General features: G+C 40.0%; 1 protein-coding gene across 2 annotated transcripts in view; it reads right to left on the reverse strand.

The window, feature by feature from the left end:
- Window positions 1–953: 953 nt before the first annotated feature.
- The window catches only part of sh3yl1 (SH3 and SYLF domain containing 1), a 72,768-nt gene continuing 53,398 nt past the window's right edge, over window positions 954–20,323 (reverse strand). For both annotated transcript variants that reach the window (XM_007894009.2, XM_042333558.1), the window contains exon 9: window positions 954–1,470. In XM_007894009.2, the coding sequence (XP_007892200.2) occupies window positions 1,262–1,470 (209 nt within the window). In that variant the 3' untranslated portion in view covers window positions 954–1,261. The remainder of the gene's footprint in view (window positions 1,471–20,323) is intronic.

A 20,323-nucleotide genomic window follows, 5' to 3' on the forward strand; every position in this document is an offset into this window, starting at 1 on the left:
ATCAAGGCCCCCAAAAATATATTTTTTTCTTGCATAAATATTCTACAATTTAGATTTAATGTCTATTTATGATTGTCATTTCTCAATAATCTAAATATTAATATATTCAAATAAAACTTTTGCAATCCTGCTTTCACAGCAGTCTCATTTGGCACTATGTGGAAACACTGGCAGGTTCCAGAATACACAGGCTCAAGCAAAATATCACTTGTAAAAAAAAAAAATCCACTTAACAGGTACTAAAGGCACAAAATTACACCTAGTCTTAGCCAGTAAGACTATTTGGTCTTAAAATTTAAGACGTGCAGAATGTTGAAAATTCTTAAATTCTGTTAATTTGGAATGCATTTTTTTAAAATTGGAAGTCATTTTTAATCTGCTGCTTGATATACTACAATTTACATTTAAGGGTTAAAAGGACAAATTTGCCAATTTAGTTTTGCGTACCACATGTCAACCAAAAGGCATTAGTGAGGAATTGAGTAAACCATCCGTTATCTGCAGGATAACTGTCTGCTTGTCTGTGAATCTCCATCAGGAACTGTGCACAAGCACATAACTAGTCATTTTTGCCAGCAGTTCAAAGTCAGTGTTTATACTTTTGCAGTGAACGGTTAAAATCAGAGAAATACAGGAAGTCAGACATAGAGAAAGTCATAGAAACAGGTCTGAAAATGTTGGATAGAGAGCTTCAGAGATAATAATAATCCTTCCATTTGATATTGTGCCTTATCATGCCTCCGAAACATCTCAAAGCGCTTCACAGAATATGCTGCAAAGTGAATTGACTGTATATTTTGTGGGTGAAACACAGCAGCCAATTGCGCACAGCAGTGTCCCACAAACAGTCATGGATTGAGTGACCCAATTATTTTTTTTGAAGGAATTATTATCCCCGGAAAAGCGATCCGTCAATCGGATCAGGTTCCTACTTACTGCTGGGTAAACAAAGGCGTGTGGAGTAAGGAAACTTGCCTAACGTTTCGCCCTGCCGGGAATCGAACCTCAGTCTACTCGCTTGTGAGTGCTCTCAACGCTGAGCTACAGGACTCCACAATAGAGAGAAAGTCAGAAATAGAGAACATGGCAGAGAGAGGGAAACTTTGGCACAGTGTAGTACCACAGTAACAGCATAACTCTTAATGGAATTTTCTTAAGTTAATAGTTAGCGTGTTGTAGTTTGTGTGTTGACCCATTATTTGGACTGTTTGCTGACAGTTCCTAAGAGGTGCTGATAATTGTCTCTCTATTGAACAGTGACTCAGTACAGTGAATCCATGGAAAGAGATACGTAGTTAGCCGGAAAAATTCCAATTTTTCCTCGTAATGTTCCTTCCCACCAGTCAAACTGCGAGTCAGTCTGAGATGTCACAGTGATTCTGTCGGCAGCTTTGAAGTCCAGGTCACATGGTGCTTGTCCTTCGAATGAGTGTAAAGCTGTCACAACCAAAGGGTTGTCCCACGAGTTTCCTGTAAGACAGAGAACAGGCGTGATTCAAAATACAGGAACACAAAATACTGAGCAAAAGCCTCTTTTGCATTGAGCTCACTGCATCCACAGACCATGTACACCTGCCTACATCTACCCTCCCTACCCTCCATCCCTCCTGATCTCAATTTCCGGCACTTTACTGAATCTCCTGGGGGATGATGATGAACAATTACAGGGGACCACATTTTCCGAGATTCTGAAGTAATCTCTTGTGCTATAAATTGGACCACCCAAGAACTCTCAAAGGATCAGATGGGAATGAAGCTGGAATCATTTTGTACTTTTGTGTTTATATATATATTGGTACTTCGTAAATCCTACTCAAGATGGTCTCAGTGGCAGCATATCATGTCATTTTCATGGCCTTGCTTCTCCCTACCTCTGTGACCTATTAATTCCATTCCGACTTGTCCGCTCCCTCGCTCAGTGTACTCTGGGCTGATCCATGTCCCCCGACCTGCCCCCTCTACCATCAGCGGTTGGGCTTCAGTCTCTCTGAAATACTCTTCAAAAAATTCTTTGAAATATCCACAACCCCTTCACCTTATTCAGTCCCTTTACCTCCTTCGTGGCCCGTCTCAAGACCATGCCTTTGGACACCCATCTTCGACCACGCCTTTGGACACCCATCTACCCCTATCCTCCATCCTTCCTGATCTCAACCCCCAGCACGGGTGAAAATCTTTGATTGTCCAGTACCTTGGGACAATCTCCCAATGTGAAAGATGGTATACAAATGTAATTTGTTGTTGTTGTTAAGAAGAATGTTCTAATATAAACTGAAATTGGGCATGTAAACCACAGGGTAATTGCCCACAAACCACACAGTAATTGCAGCGCACTTTCAGCTGCATCGAGTGCTGAAGTCTTCAACATTCTCAACATTGTGTCATTTGATGTGATGCCCTTTGAATGAGACGTTAAAATGGGTCCCGTCTGCTTGTCCAGGTGGAGGTTAAAGTGAAGGGAGTTCCTCCTGGTGTCCTGGCCAGCAATCCAACAAATAAAATTGGTTATTCACTCCATGACTATTTGTGGGACATTTTTGTGTGCAACTGGCTGACGCATTTCATCCACAAAAAACAATTTATAGTAAATCCTGTGAAGTGCTTTGAGAAGTCTCAACGACATGAGAAGGCACCATATCAAATGCAAGGTTTATTCATATTTGGACTATTACCAGTCCTCATATAACCCACTGACATCCTACATGTATTATGCAGTGTAGCTCACTTGTATCACACAGGCTTGTGAATACTCTGCTCTAACCCAAGTACAGTGAAGATTACTCGGTGCAGTGTTTTTGTGACTTGGCGAAATGTACATAACATGATTTAGTCTGTCCTCCGAGACCCCATGTGGCAAGAAGGGCGCTATATAAGTAATAATAACTATCCTTGCATTTGATATAGCGCTTTTCACGTCTTCTCGACGTCTCAAAGTGTTTCACAGAATAGACTGTAAAGTGAATTGACTGTATATGTGTGGGCGAAACACAGCACAAACAGTCATGGATTGAAAATGATTGTTTTTGTATCATTTTGTATCATTGTTTTTGTTTTGGAGGGATTATTATCAGGCGTGTGGAGTAAGGAATGTTGCCTAAGGTTTTGCCCTGCCTGGAATTGAACCCACGTGTCTCGTTTGCAACCACTGAGCTACAGGACTCCACGCAGTTGTTGTTGTCTAGAGAAGGTCTTTTCTGGCACAAGGCACTATTGTATGCTGCAGTTTTCCTGTTTGAGCAATTCTATGAATCCAATAAACCATCAATGTCACATGAGAAGTGAAATACTTTGGAAATGGCAGACAAATGCATGCAATATCGTACATTTTGAACAATATTTAAGTTTCAAGTCATTTACATTTTGATAACATTAAGTGTTGCATTAACATAATGTTCTAAAGAGTGAGGAAAAACAAGACGAGGGAGAATTTTTTTTAATATAAAAAAGGGTGCAACATAACACCAGATAACACACGCAATGGACTAATTGGCCTTCTTATGTATATGAAAGTTGCAAACCCTTGACTATCAGGTACTTTGGGACATCCTCCTGACGTGAAAGGCGCTGTATAAATGGAATTCGTTGTCATTGTTTCTTTGGAGTAAAACCTGTTGCATACCAAAGTATACTTTAAACTGTTGCCCATTGATGGCAATATATGCTCCAGAATTATGGTGGTCTCTTGATTTACAGGTCCACGTGCTGTCATTTGTGTTTGAATCTGGGGCGGACAATGAGATAATTTTTCTTTTGCACATTTTATCTGTCATTCATCTGTCCAAGCTATTTCTGTGGACCAGTTTTCAGCAAGATGGAACTGTTGGCTTTTTATTGCAAATCGCTTTTGTAGGAAGAAATACTATTTGCTCATGATGACTTTTGTCATGCTGTCCACAGTGGAGTTGGCTGTTGCATCAAACCTACTTGAAAGACACAATATAAATAGGGTAACAGTCTAGTATTGTGAATGTGGCACCCTAGTATTTCAAAGAAATCCACTTTAGAGTACTGAATGCTTTTCGTCTTTTGATAGTGACATTAGGCCTTCTTCTTGGCTGCCTGCTAACTATATTGTGGATAAGACCTAACAATTATCCCAAGTAGAACCTATTATTAAAGGTACATGATCTCCTGTGGATAATAAAAGGCACCCAGTCTCAAATTGGTTGGGAAAACTTACTGCAATGCCCAAAACCAAAGTTATAAAACACAAATAGAAATAGCATTTCCTGTGTGACCCCTAATTTATTTAATGTTAAGTTTGTTGTTCTTTCATCAAGTTCTATATCATAATAACAAATAATCGTTACATATATCATCGTGACTGCATCAAAACGTCTCATAACTCTTGACAGTCATTACTGTTAAATGTTAAAGTGTGCTTATAAATACAGTCAGAAATACATAAATACACCCAGAAATACAATCATTTATGTTAAATTGTGTGACTGAATTTATGGGTGTATGTGGCAGCCAATGAGAGTATAGAAATGTTCCACAGACAGACAGGAGTTGAATGCCCAATTTATTTTGTAGGAACCAACTTATGTCACAAGGCGATTTAAGAATGCAGAGAACATTAATATAGTACCTTAGACACTATCTATCAAGAAACGACAACAGCTTAAGAAACTCAATTAAAAATGTCTGACCTCAGAGCAAAATGAGACAAAAGTCCAGATTAATAGTAGATTTAGAAATTTAAGGCTCACAGAGAATTCAGACTTGACATAAACTTGGGCTAACCTCAATGTGATAGAGCTTAGGACCCGCAATCTATTATGCTACATTAAGCAAAAGGAACACCCCCATCTGCACTATGCCAGGGAATTGAGAATAGGAAGTTGGATTGAGGGATAAGGCCATCAGGTCAAGTCCTTCAATCAAACCAAATGTACTTAATTCCTAACTGGACAGCATAGTAAGTCCTGCCTTGCAGTTTGGCAATTCATAATCATAATGACCATTTATATTCTTTGCTTTGATGCAGGGCCTTGTCATGCCAAAATGTCTCAACGAGTTTCCCCGGGTTTTCTGTAAAGTGTAGTGACAATGCAGCCATCTGGAGGCAAATATGGCAGCCGATTTGTACATAGTTATGTGCTACGAACAGCCATGAAGTGAATGACTATTTTTATCTGGGGGATTGATGTCCAGGACCTTGGGGGAGACTCCATTCCCTTTTCGAAGAGTGCCATGGGATCCTTAACGTACACCTGAACAAACACAAATGAGACCTCCAACGATGGAACCCTCCCCCAGCATTGAATTGGAGTGTGAGATGCGAGCTCCAAACCCACAGCCGTCTGACTCAAGAGTGCTACCAACTGAGCCAGCCCGACACCGATGGAGACAGATTACTGGATTAATGCCATTTAAATGTAAAATCAATATACAGGGGTACAGTCACACAATAGCTACAGTTGGGAGCTAGCACAGGATAGGCTTAATGGGCTTCAGGCCACTGCTTTTGGAGAAAAAACAATATTCAACGAACTACCTTTTAAACAAATTGTCAATGACACACGATGTCAGGTATAACAATGTCTATTGAGAATATCGGGACTATACCATACTGTAATGCAAAATAGAATACAATGAACCCTTTAGAGTCCTATAGCATATTGGTTAGAGCACTCGCATCGCAAGCGCAAGGACCCAGGTTCCATTCTTGGGCAGGGTGAAACCTTAGGCAAGTTTCCTTACTCCATATGCCTGCTTATCTAGCAGTAAGTAGAACCTGGTTGTTAGCGAAACAAAATGTGATCACTCAATCCACAACTGTTTGTGCGACACTGTTGTGCATAATTGGATGCCACTTTTCACCCACAAAATATGCAGTCAATTCACTTTTTAGTATATTCAGCGAAACGCTTTGAAAAGTCTCACCGATGTGATAAGGCGCTATATCAAATACAAGGATTATTATTTATTATGAATGCTTCCATAAAGGCATTTTGGACTACAGCTGTAGTCTATCATTGCTCATTGAAATTTACTAGGAACTTCAAGCAGACACCAGTGTACGCTGTGTTAATTAAACGTACACAAAAGCACAATTCCAACATCGCTTCATGAAACAACCACTCGATGGCAGCACAACCACTATGAAGATCATCAACAAAATTCATTTGGAATTAAATGCTCCTCAGAGACTGGTTTTATGACGTAGAATTTATAATTTTGTCAAGTTTCAAATGTCTCTGAAATTGATATTTTTTTTCCTGAGGCTGCAACCGCACGTAGTTTGCTGGATTCAAAGCTGATTAAATCACATTAATACACCACCCCCACAGAACCAGATCGAAATGAATTGGCACATTTGTCTCCTGATGTCCACCCACAAATTCAGCTTTTCAGAAGGCTGGAGCAATTAATATTTGCTCTGTTGGGTGAATGTAATGCGCTGACAGATGGAGTTAGTTAAAAACTTTACCAATTTATATTCGTGAAACTTTCTTGTTCTTTACTGTAGCTTCGTACAAGTTCCTTTCTGTGAATCCCTTATTAACCCTCAATTCACAGAACTCAGGGCTTCCAATTCACAGAAATAAGTTTAGTTAAGTTGGTAAACCACTAACCACAAACTAGAGTCCAATACATGGTGTATAATAATTTTGAAATGCTTCTCATAAGCGCCCCATCTCTTTCAAGGTTAATCAATCTTTTCTCATAGTACTGCATTTTGGAATTATATTCTAATAATAATATTCCTTGCATTTGATATAGCTTCTTATCATGTCTTCGAGATATCATAAAGCATTTCCACGAATATACTGTGAAGTGAATTGACTGTATATTTTGTAGGCGAAATGCGGCAGCCAATTGCGCGCAGTAGTGTCCCACAAACAGTCGCGTATCAAGTGACCAAATTATTTTTATAATTTTTTTTAAGCGCTTATTACCCCCGGAAAAGCAATCCACCAACCGGGTAACAACCAGGTTCCTACTTACCTCTAGGTAAACAGAGACGTGTGAAGTAAAGAAACTTTCCCAACGTTTCGTCCTGCCCAGGAATCAAACAGGGTTCTCTTGCTTGTGATGAGAGTGCTCTAATCACTAAGCTACAGGACTCCACGTATTAGTTGACAGAAATGTGTTATAATTTCTTTATATCTGCCAGACTCCAGCAGTGGGCTCCGAATGAAAGTCATCATGGAGGTTATTGGTGTAAAACATAAATCAACAGCAACAACTTGCACTTATATCGGCAGCATTCGATACGGTCGACCACGCTATCCTACTCCACCGCTTGTCCTCCCACCTCAACCTTCAAGGCACTGTCCTTGAATGGTTTAGGTCGTACCTTTCTCACCGTCTTCACTTTGTCTCGACGAATGGCTTCTCCTCCACCCCCCGTACTGTCTCATGTGGTGTCCCTCAGGGCTCTGTCCTCGGTCCCCTCCTCTTCACCCTCTATATGCTCCCCCTTGGTGACATCATCCGCAGACATGGAGTTAACTTCCACATGTATGCGGATGACACCCAACTCTACCTTTCCTCCTCTACTCTCAACTCCACGACCACCGATGTCCTGACAGCCTGCCTGTCCGACATCGAGTCCTGGACGAGAGACAACTTTCTTCAGCTCAACGTGCGAAAAACCGAGGCCCTCCTGATTGGCTCACGTCAGCGCCTCCGCACCTCAGGCGCTGACACCATCAGCATCCAAGGCTGCACTCTCCACCTCTCAAAGCCAGTCAGGACCTCGGGGTTCTGTTCGACCCTGAGCTGTCCTTTCTCCCTCACATCCGCACCACAACTGGCACCGCCTTCCATCACCTCCGGAACATCGCCAGACTACGCCATTACCTCACCCCTCACGCTGCTGAAACCCTGGTCCACGCCTTTGTCACCTCAAGGCTGGACTATGGGAACTCTCTCCTCGCCGGCCTTCCCGCCACCTCCCTCCACAAGCTGCAGGTCATTCAGAACTCTGCAGCTCGTGTACTGTCCCGCACCAGGCTTCGGGAACACATCACTCCCACCCTCGCTCCCCTCCACTGGCTCCCCATCCCCCAGAGGATCGAATTCAAGATCCTGATCCTCACCTACAAGGCCATTCACGGCCTCGCTCCCTCCTACCTCTCCAACCTACTATCCCCCTACCTACCTGCCCGTACCCTCCGTTCCTCTGGCTCCGGTCTGCTCCACGTCCCCCGCCCCAACCGCCCTACCATCGGTGGCCGGGCCTTCAGCCTCTCAGCCCCCAGGCTCTGGAACTCCATCCCCCAGTGCCTTCGCCGCCTCCTCCCTTTCCTCCTTCAAGGCCGGTCTCAAAACCTTTCTCTTTGACCGTGCCTTCAGCTCCCCTCTCGACTCTCTTCCCCCTCCTCGCTCCCTCCCTTCCCTCCCCTCACCCTGACCATTTCCCCCCTGCTCGGGTCATGACCCAACTGTGCAGCGCCTTGGGACGTCCTCCTGACGTGAAAGGCGCTTTATAAATGGAATCTTGTTGTTGTTGTTGTTGTTGCTTTACATAGAGTATCATCTCAGAGCAACACGTTGGGAGAAAGCATGCTGCATGCATTTTAAATCTTCCTCAATTTGAAAATTGCCAGCTGAGCTATGGAAACTGATGTTTTCGTCTCCATTTCTTTCTTCTTCAATATATTAATGAATTAGACATACAAAAATACCTTATTCAATTAAGATTATAAATGTCATGAACCAAATAAATTATTCAGCAGACGGTCCTGATGTTTATTAGTATGTGCTTGCAGCCAACTTGGTTGATGTACCAACACATGTGTAGCCATGTAGAAGGTACATGTGCATAAGCTTCCAATTAACTGTGTGAGTGCCACAGATGAGCTTACTGGATAGCAGGTGTTTTAATGCTTTGAATACACTGTTCTGTGTCAAGGTTTGAACAGGATTCTGATTTCTCTCTGACTTAGAGAGAATGCATTGTAAATTCCCTAGGATGGTACCATGGATGGATGAATGGTTTGTGTCCCCACCTTTCCATCAGCAGATGGGCTTTCAGCCATTCTGTCCCTGGTCATTAGAACACTCTCTGAGTTGCTCCCTCCCCTTTCAATGAGCCAGCAATGGCTTACAGACTATCCAAACTAAGGAAATGTGCTTCTGCTTCTAAACTGGAGAGTGGCAACTGAGAGAAGGAACATCAACAACCTTACATTCATATTGTGCCTTTCACAAAGGGTAACGTCTCAGAGCGCTTAACAACGGCAAAGTTTGACGCCGGGGAGAAAAAGTAAAGTGGCCATAGGATGGTTGAAGAGTAAAGTCTTCAGGTGTGATCTGAAGATGAGCAAAAGAGAGGGCAGAGTGGAGTGATTGAGGCAGGAAGACATGTTGTCTAAAATTATTGAAGAAATATGGAGTTAGAAAAGATGCAGTGGATTGAGAAGCCTCAAAGATAAATTAAAATTAAAAATGAGAATAGGAAATTGGATTGAGTAAGGTCCAGCAGGATGAGCACGTGTTAGCATTCATATCAGAGTACAGTAATAACAATCTGTATGTTTAACATTTGACATAGCACCTCATCATGTCGTTGAAACATCTCAAAGCACTTCACTGGATTTTACTATGAAGGGCAGTGACTGTATTTAATAATAATCCTTGCATTTAATATAGCACTTATCAGGTCTTCGAGACGTCTCAAAAGCCCTTCACAGAATATACTGTAAAGTGAATTGACCGTATATTTTGTGGGCGAAACGCAGCACAGCACAGAAATGTTGGCGAACCCACTGAAAATATTCCAGAATTTGGAGACATTTGTATTATTTTTAGTAACGCAGTACAAGTATCAAAAGTTACAGAAGCAATTAGCTCAGGAACACTGGAGTTTCCCTTGACCTGATGGAATTCTCAGGGTAATATATCATATATTGATAATGACACTGGGTAACAGTATTGCTCTATCGTAGATACTGAGCTTGTACTACACAAATCTGCTTTGTTTATCCTTTCACCTCAGCAAGTTTGTCAGAATCGTGTGTCCCACTTCAACCACATGTTTGAAAGGTTGCCTTGAAGAATAGTTTTGTCCTTCCATATAAAGGCTAGCATTTCCAATGAGAGTTTCATTCCTTCTTTTAGAGTTACACTCCATTCGATTCAGTTCAGCGCAAATGCATTATTCTTACAATAACAATTTGTATTTAGCTTTGAATTTATAGCAGTAATTGGAAACCTTCTGCCAGAAGTCAGTGTCTCCCCTTTTCAAATTACCTTTTGGAAGACATCCAAAATTAGAATTGGCAGAAATGTAAGCCAAGGTTACCTACTCTTTCCTCACCTTTTAAAGCAAAACAATAAAACTAGTCACTCAGTTACACAATTCTTTCTTCAAGCAATCTAATCGTTTTGAAAGCATTTAGTTTTGGCAGGGAAATTCATACAAGCCATCTGGTGTTTGACACCAGAATCTTTTTTATGATTTTAAAAAATTATCTCAATGTCAATAATGTCTTCAGTCTCAAACAAAAGTATTCAGCTGCCTTAGTCATCAGCAATTTTTTAAAAAAAATGTGATTTATTTGCTCTAAAGGAAATCTCTTCGCAAAATAATTGCATTGGCTGCCTTGCAAGCTTTATTTCCGAAGATTTGAACCTAGGATACAAAATGATTTGCAAACTCTGTCGTAATAAAACTGATGTTTGACTGTTCAATGTTCTTCCTTTCTCTCCTATCTAGCAGCCCAGAATTCCACATGCTCTTAGCAAATTGTCGTAAACAACAACAACAAATTACATTTGTATAGCATCTTTCACGTCGGGAGGACGTCCCAGATCCTTGACTGCCCAGCGCCAAATAAAGTTTAATATTACGTGGAATTTTGGAAAAATCTTCAATTCAGTCTTAATTTGGATTACCAGTCTATTTAATAATCCTTGCATTTGATATAGCGCCTTATCACATCTTTGAGACGTGTCAAAACACTTCAGAGAATATAATGTAAAGTGTAGTGACTGTATATTTTGTGGGCAAAACGTGGCAGCCAATTGCACACAAAATATATTTGATATATTATATTTTATTTCTCAATAATACTGAGTTATATTCTCAGTCAAAACTGGTCTGATATTCCCAGCAGTGGGACTGAATTGTCCCAATTGTGGTAACACAAAGAAACCGGCTGGATTCAAAGCAAAGGAGTGAAAAATACAAAATCTGATGTGATAATTACCAGAATGAGTCCAAACCCATGTTTAAGGCACATTGGGACATCCTCCTGACGTGAAAGGCGCTCTATAAATGTAATTTTGTTGTTGTTGGAACATGTAGAGTCCAAACGATGGCCGTTATTTAGCTTCTTACATAATCACTGGGCAAAGAAAACAAAACAACTGTTAACAGCTCCAGGGAGAAATTTAGAGTAATTTATTGCCATGTTGTAAGCAACATTCAATATTCTTAAAATTCCATGTGGCTCAAAATTTACACCAAGGACAAAATCAGTCCCAGTGTTATGTTCCTGAATAAGTCTGGTTCTGGCCAATAATCCTCCTAATTAATTTGTCATTCACATTGTAGATGTTTGTGGCATTTGCTGGCGCAAATAATTTTATTTGCTACATTAGCATTTTTCTGAAACAAGCAATATTTCATGTTCTTCATGTGTATGGGACTGTTGCATTTCGTAACATTTCCTACCACAAACCTCTGTGCATAAATCTGATTTTTCCACCCACAAAAGTCAGAGAACCGAGGGCAAGCACAGGGGCTGCTTTCCTTCACTGAATAACCAGCCAGACACACAATATAATACATTCTGTGTCACTAGGTTGGCTTAGGTGGATTGATGCAAAATGAGTTAAATGAAAATGATGATAATAATAATCCTTGCATTTGATATAGCGCTTTTCACGTCGGGAGGACGTCCCAAAGCGCTTCACAGAACACACTGTAAAGTGAATTGACTGTATTTTTGTGGGCGAACGCGGCAGCCAATTGCGCACAGCAATGTCCCACAAACAGTCGTAGATTGAAAATGACCAATTTATTATTGTTTTTGGTTTTGGAGGGATTATTATTAGGCGTGTGGAGTAAGGAAACTTGCCCAAGGTTTCGCCCTCTGCCTGGAATTGAACTCAGGTCTCTCGCTTGCAAAGCGAGTGCTCTAACCACTGAGCTACAGGACTCCTGATGAAAAGCTAATGTTATTACATCCACACCAGATGTCACTGTATCTTGGAAAAAGATTATGCGATGTTGTACCTTACATCCTGATTAGAAATTAAAACAGTAATCATGATCAGATTGTTGGATACTGTGAGTCACAGTCTTACACTCATGTCCTCAAGTGTTGCCAAACAGCGTGAATTGCATGATTTCTTTATATTCAAAAAATTAACATAGAAATAAGTTTTGAACTTCATGTTATTATTACAGACTGATAAAAAACAAGGAACTTTTCTTCACACGTTGAAACAGTGGCATGGAGCAACATTTATGAAAGCTCTTTAAATCTCTGTGGTCAGTTATAAACACAATTTGGCTTTGTGATCATTACATGTGCCTTAATATATTCAGATAATTTATAACTGTTTCAAATAAAGGAGTATATTTATCAACTCTTTTGCCTTCAAAATAAACATTTTTCTGGGGTAATTGTTGTCAGAAGAATAACTTTTCAACTGAAGCTGGTGAATGTTTCCTAAGCAGAAACTTGTCTTAAAACTAGGAAATTTACAGGAGAGTTTAGGATCCAGTTTTCATTAAAACCAAGGAGCTACGGCTATATTCTCCACAACTGTTGTCAAAATTATTTTCTTTTTCTTTCTACGGATGCGATCCAAATAAACTTAGAATGATGTCGTCTCAAAATGCTTTACAGGATATACTGTGAAGTGCATGTTTTTATAGGTACAGGTCATCTGGCCCGTCGAGTTTGCATTTGGGATTTTCTCTACAAAAGTCAATCTAATCTTACTAACCTGTTTACGCCCCAATACTCTAGTCCTTTTTTTTAAATCAAGCATCTATTTCTTCTTCAACAACAATTTGTGGAGACAATTTTTCTCTTAAATGTTTGCCTTTACTTACCTGAGAACACTTTTTCCTCCAAACACTATCTGCTGGGAAGACATTCATATTTCAAATTTGTTGAATACAGAAATGGCAGGTTTTTGAACTTGTGAGTCTGTTATTCATTTGTGTGTTTCTTAAGGGTCTATTCTTAGCAAAGACTTGATGGTACCGAAATTAGCTTCCTGTACCAACAATTTTTAGACCTTCAAAACAGATGGTATTAGGAATATCATTCTGAGTAGGAAGGTGTATCTAGAGGACCACTGCTATTTTAAAACAAATGTACTAAAATATTAAATAATAAATGTCTATGCTCTATATTAATACACATACAACAACATTTGTGAAACACTTTTCACATAATAGGAACAACTCTTTATAGAATCATATTAATTATTCTGCAGGGGATCTTCATAGTGGTGTTTAAATCTGCCAGTCGATTTGTGCCAGTAAGATCCTACAAACAATGAGATGTCAATGAATTTTTGGGTGAATTCAGAAGACGCAATTTCTCTTTTTGGTAAGCCAAGTGTCTGACACATGCAGAAACCTATCATTATGCTTATGAATATCCAAACCACGCAGCCTTCCACATATGTACACCATCTATTCATAGGAATTTCTATGGCTGGAATGGAATGCACTCTCTCCCTGGAAGGCCAAATTTGGGACGATATTAGATGCAGTTCGGCAAGGCTTGGAAATCCCAGTGTGTGTGTTGTGGTTCCACTAGAATTTGACCAATTTGTCACTTACAGCACTGTTGGGCAACCTTGCTGTTGCTTGTCCAGCTAGGATCTGCCTAACTATTAGGACTGTGGCTTGCAGGGTGAATAGGAAATGATTGGGAATAATACAAATCCTTGCTTTTCATATGGCACCCTTCATATAAGGACATCTCAAAGACATTCACAGGATTCACTGTAAAATGTAGCGACTGTGCATTCTGTAGGCAAACACAGCAGCTAATCTGTACACAATAATCCCTCTAACAGGCATGCACTGAATGACCATTTTTATCTGAGGCATTGTAATAATGTAATAATAATCCTTGCATTTGATATAGTGCCTTATCAAGTCTTCAAGACATCTCGAAGCACTTCACAGAATATACTGTAAAGTGAATTGACCGTATATTTTGGGGGCGAAATTGTTGGCCAGGACACCAGGCTGACACTTAAGTCCAAATCCTGACCAAATGTCGATTAGCCAGCCTGACTGGTCTACCATCAGCACTGACCCGGGAATACTGCAGACTTGCTTGGCTCAGGAACAGGACTACCGATACCCCCAAAGAGGAGAGCATATAAAATACAAACTAGGGCAGCAGTGAGAAAAGCTTCATGATTTTATGAAATAGTTTGGGGTTTTGGAGGGGTGAGTGGGTCCCTTCACATCCACCTGAATAACAAAACTGATAGAGATGTAAATTAATGACTGAATTGAAAAGGCCTCATCATCTGGAAATAAAGTTTAAACTTACATTTAATGTAATCAATTGTCATGTAGACAGATATACATAATATAAGATGGCAAAGAACTTGTGTATAAAATCCTCTGTAACATGTACTGCATCTGATCATTTTTACGCAAGTGCACTAAATGTGGTCGTGATGTACCCGAGATATTCTGCATTACTTTCACTGAATAATTAACATTTACTAATTTCAACCTTACAGTAAGGGAGTTATTGCTTTTCAAACCTTTAAATAAGAAATTAGCCATCGGAAGCACATTACTCATCTGCACCGTAATGTTTCTCCTCTAAAATATCCAGTACCAGAATTTTGCAAATTATATCCTGTGAGCTGACAAACATTTTCGCATTTTGAAAACTTGAGTTTTAAAGGATGCATCGACTTATAATTCTTGTATTTGATACTTTAAATGTTGATAATGAAGACTTTAAGCATTCAGCTTAGTGAATATCTCAACAGTATTCGTGTCACTGTACAACATTTAGCTACTGACAGTGATATTCATTAATTTGCAAGTATTCTCTGAATATGGGTCTTCTCTGCGCAATTGGAGATATACAGCTTCACCACTAGGTGGCAAAAACAGGATTATACCAAAAATGTTCATTTTAATTTAAACTTGTTCAAACTAGTTTATAAAAAATGTAAGAAAATGACTACAAAAGAGAGGCGATTATCCATGCTAATTGGGACCAGACAATACAATTGGATATCATGCAAATTAAAAAATTACTACAACGCTAGTAAAAAAGTTTCAATAAGACTTACACTGTTACTATAGTACCACACTATGCCAGCCCCTCTGTATGTGCATACTTACTCTCTGACCCAATCTCTCTCTCTATGACTTTCACTGTACATTGTGCAATAATGTACACACTTACCTGTGCGAAAACAAAATCAGCTTCAGAGCTTCAGCAACAAAATAATTCACTTTCCAGGGATAATAATCCCTTCAAATAAAAAATATTAATTTGGTCACTCAATCCACATTTGTTTGTGGGATACTTGCACGAAGGAGGTCCGTTGTCTGTGTAGAAGAACCCGTGCAACAGTGACCCTCATTCAAGAGTAGAAGAGAACGACGGAATAAATTGGACATCCCTCCCCACAAAAACACCCTGCTTTTATCTGGTGGTATAAATTCCAACATTTACGTCTGTCAGCCTGGCTTAGTTGGTAGCCCATGGGTCAGAAGATTGCTGGAGATGCTGTCCTTTGGATGAGGCGCTAAACTAAGGTCCCATCTGTCTGTTGGACATTAAAAATCCCAAGACATTATTTCCAAAGAGATGGGAGTTCCTCCAAGTGTCGTCCCAGTGTCCCAACAATCCTCCAGATAAAATTAATCATCTTTGTTATTCATTCACTTCATGGGTCTTTGTGGGACATTCCTGTGTGCAAATTGCCTGCCACATTCACTTACAAATGCAGTCACTACAGTTTACTGAAAACTCTGTAAAGCTTTTCACATTGTAAGCCTTACATCAAATGGAAGTATTACTGTTATAGGAATAATGAATTTGAGTAAATTATGGACAGTTAAAAGGTAATTAGACAAACACTCGAAAAATAAAGACGTACATGGGAGCCCCATTGTATTCCTCCTCATTACAGCACTGCCTGTTTATAAGCTGAATAAATAATGGCCCCCAACATTTTGTGAGGGCAAAACATGAAAATTAGGGTATCCTGAGAACCACAATAGAAAATTGGTTGTTGCATCATTCCAATGTGCAATTTAACCTGGTCACTGAAAGCGCTTTGGGACGTTCTCCCGATGTGAAAGGCGCTCTATAAATGTAATTTTGTTGTTGTTATTGGAAGGCTTGGTTGCATGTTACGAGGCCAGTGGCTTTCTGTGTGCAAAAGCAGCACAGGCATAATCATCCAAAATTGCCCTGAAAATTCTAGGGCTCGTATATGCACGCATATACTGATAATCCTTGCATTTGATATATTGCTGTGGTGTCACGTCGTCAAAAAGTCAAAGTGCTTTACAGGATTTACTGTAAAATGTAACGACTGTGTAATGTATGCGATCGCAGCAGCAGCCATGTGGGAGTGACCAATTTTATCTTCTTACAAATAAAAGTACATGAAAATGCTTGTTTCGTATTTCTATTGGGAGATCAGCAAATCAGAAAAGTCGGATAGCAACCCACACACCAAAAGGACCATGCTTCCCAATTTATAATCTCCTCTGAACTCAATCTACTCAATCCCTGACCTACAAATTTCTCGCTAGGAGTTTTTTTTCTATTAAACATGAATGATCAATAGGCTTTATGTCCTTGGTGAAAACGATTTTCTGATTTATATTTGTTGGTGAGAACTGCCCATTTTTAACATACATGTTTTTTTTAAAATGACTGACCTGCTCCAGTTGACATTTTATGTATATTAAATTAAATTAATCACTAAATGAAACTCTTTAAACACAATTTCCTGGGATTTCCATCTTCCTGTTGGAATTAAGGCACATTATGTAATTGTACTACATCAATAACACTGCGGGCAACACCAGATGGTTGTTTATATTTAGTAATTTAAATGTTAAGTATGTCAGGAGCTGTAGCGGGGGTGGGGAGGTGGGGAAACAAATGCAGGGAAACCCAAAAATAGACTGGTTGGGATTAATGCCTCAGAAACATAAATGTTTTTGAAGGCTGCTAACGCAATCATCTCTCATTGGGTCATGATTTTGGCCTAAAGAGTATGAGTGATATTCACCAATTTGTTTGCCTAAACACAACCAGCAAGCAGACGTCAGTGTTGTTGGATAGATTTGTCTGGATTCTATTAATCCCTTGCTCTGCCATTTGGCCCAGGCTCTGCCTGTAATGACTCTGGCTCTGTTCCGTAATGGCATCGAAACACAGTGGTGCTCTCGAGGGGGAAGCTGATGTGCCCACCCATTGGAGGAAGAACCTCAACATACCTGGTTATAATCTTAACAGCTGGCTTTCCTCAACTATCAGTACTGCTATTTCAGCGAACCTTGCAGAGCAGCAGGAACACAGTGTAAACCCAGCAGACTTTATAAAACAGGCAGGATCCTAAAGAGTGTATTTTTGGACTGGTTGCCCTGGACGATACCCAGCACAGCATTGTATGGGAATCCATTAGAGGGGCTGTGTTGTCTCAAGTGGGCTGGGACAAGCAATAAATACTTAAAACTAGCAAATGGTTCACCTGTCAGTTTTTCACACTGAAGTACCCTGCACAGCAAAAATAAACACATGTGTGGGGTCTATTAAGTGAATCGTGTAAACCACGTGTAACCATTATTAAACACATAATTAAGGGGATCTTGTAATTCTCTGCGTAAACATGCATTTTCACTCTACACCCCTCTTATTAATAGTCCCAAATTTACTCCTGTTTCACACAACTCACAGAGATCTCAGCTTTTACACATTTTACACAACTTAACAACCGACTTGTACATAAAAATAGAACCACGGTACACACGCTGAGAGTTAGTTCATGTGGTAACATGCAGTGATGTTGCCTGAGGGAAACATATACATTTCAATGTGCTGAAGCCATATGGTGAAAACAACATAAGAGAGCATAAACTCAGTAACTTTATAAGTTACAGAAGCGAAGGGGGGAATAGGAGAAACCAATTAAAACAAGGAAAAATTCTGAAAGGAATATTTGCGTGAATGAAGCAAACCACTTGGGACAAAATCTAATGTTGATGAATTTACCAAAAAAAGGGCCACAATCTGGATATTGGGTATTTTCCAGAAACAGTTCAACACTCCTACTGAAATGAATTTCAGCTTGCAATGCGATATGAATATAAAGATCACTGTTAAATATTGTTATAAATACTAGGAACAATAAGTGCATTTTGCATACGCAGAGATGAGAACACTTACCAATGGATATATAAAAGTTTTATAAAAAAACGTATTGATCCTGTTGGTGGTACTGTGTATTCCCATTTCACGCTTGTTGGTCTACGTGAACCATGAAGCTCCCACAGCTGAGAACATACTGAAGGAGGGAGTTTCCATACCATCAATGCTATTATTGTTCAGTGCCTAGGAGTTATAGGCCTGTGGGAACTCCCTAAAGTGCTCTAAATCTCCTTCTTGTGAAGAGACATGCTATCTAATAATAATAATAATAATAATCCTTGCATTTGATATAGCGCTTTTCACGTCGGAAGGACATCCCAAAGCGCCTCACAGAACACACTGTAAAGTGAATTGACTGTAAATTTGTGGGCGAACGCGGCAGCCAATTGCGCACAGCAATGTCCCATCTAGGAGGACGTACTCCTATAGGGAAGGCTGGCAATAGAACATCAGTATCCCACTGAATCTAATAGCTTAAGAATGATTGTATCATTACTTACTATTTACTTTCTGCCCTCAAAACTGTCACTTGCAAAGTAATATCTCTTCAAAGCTGTGTAAGAAATACGCAGCTTGAGACAAGACATGTAGCTCAGTCCTGTAGCTCAGTGGTTAGAGCACTCGCTTTGCAAGCAAGAGACCTGAGTTTAATTCCAGGCAGAGGGCGAAACCTTGGGCAAGTTTCCTTACTCCACACGCCTAATAATAATCCCTCCAAAACGAATAATAATAATAAATTGGTCATTTTCAATCTACGACTGTTTGTGGGACATTGCTGTGCGCAATTGGCTGCTGCGTTCGCCCACAAATATACAGTCAATTCACTTTACAGTGTGTTTTGTGAAGCGCTTTGGGACGTCCTCCCGACGTGAAAAGCGCTATATCAAATGCAAGGATTATTATTATTAGCTCTCTGGTGAGAATGTATCAAGTACAAAATTTAACATGAATTAAATCCCGGAATAATAATAGCCTCAACATAAATAAGTAATGAATGCTAAAAAAAATTCAAGCCGGTATTATAGACTAAAACGGTCCCCTCTCTCCCACACAACTCCTGATGAGAGTTGACTGAAAGGTTGACCACAGAATGGGATTTAGATTGAAATCTTAATTCTAATGTGCAATAAATTACATATGAGGCCCGAAATTCTACCTGTCTCAGCTTGCAAGACCATTTTCTTTTAAAACTGAACACAATTAAATAAATGACCTATTTTATCTGGGGGATTGTTGGTTGGGAAACACAGAGATACTGCCTTCTCTTTTTGAAATAGCGTCATAGGATCGTCACTGTCCACTAGAATAGGCAGATGGAACCTCAGTTTAATATTTCAGCCGAAGGACGGCACTTCTGACGAAGCAGTGGAGGCTCCCCCAGTACTGCACTAGAGTGTCAGCCTAGATTGTGATCTCAAACTCCTGACCTGGGGCTTAAACCCACAACCTTCTGAACCAAAGCAAGAGTGCAACAGCTGACTCAGGCGGTCAAAGACCCCGCCCCCCTGGTTTGAAGATCTGCAATATAAAAGTTAACCAGACTGTGATTAGATTAAAACTAGAAGCTGGATCGTTAAAAACTGGCTTCCATTGAGGAGGAATACATCACTAATCACTAATTGAATGACATGATGAGTCTCGGATTAGCTGCCAGTAAAGTTTTTAAAAAAAGCAGTGATCTCTGATAATAGGCCGATACTCCACTGCAGTACTGGGGGGAATGCTGTATTGTTGGAGGTTGCAACATATGTGAATGGCGTAACATAAATGTAAATTTGTATTGTGATTTGTATTGCATCTTTTGGATGAGACATTTAACTGAGGACCCCTCTCCCTGTTTTCACACACATATTAGAGATCTCATGACAACATTCAAAAACAGCAATATGAACCCTCCTTTCAGTACCAAAACAGAGGACTACCTTATCTCCTGAAAGTGGTCAAGTACGGTTCACAGAAAGGCT

The sequence above is a fragment of the Callorhinchus milii genome, unplaced genomic scaffold (genome assembly GCF_018977255.1).
Source record: "Callorhinchus milii isolate IMCB2004 unplaced genomic scaffold, IMCB_Cmil_1.0 Scaffold3, whole genome shotgun sequence".
In the NCBI taxonomy this organism is placed as follows: domain Eukaryota; kingdom Metazoa; phylum Chordata; class Chondrichthyes; order Chimaeriformes; family Callorhinchidae; genus Callorhinchus; species Callorhinchus milii.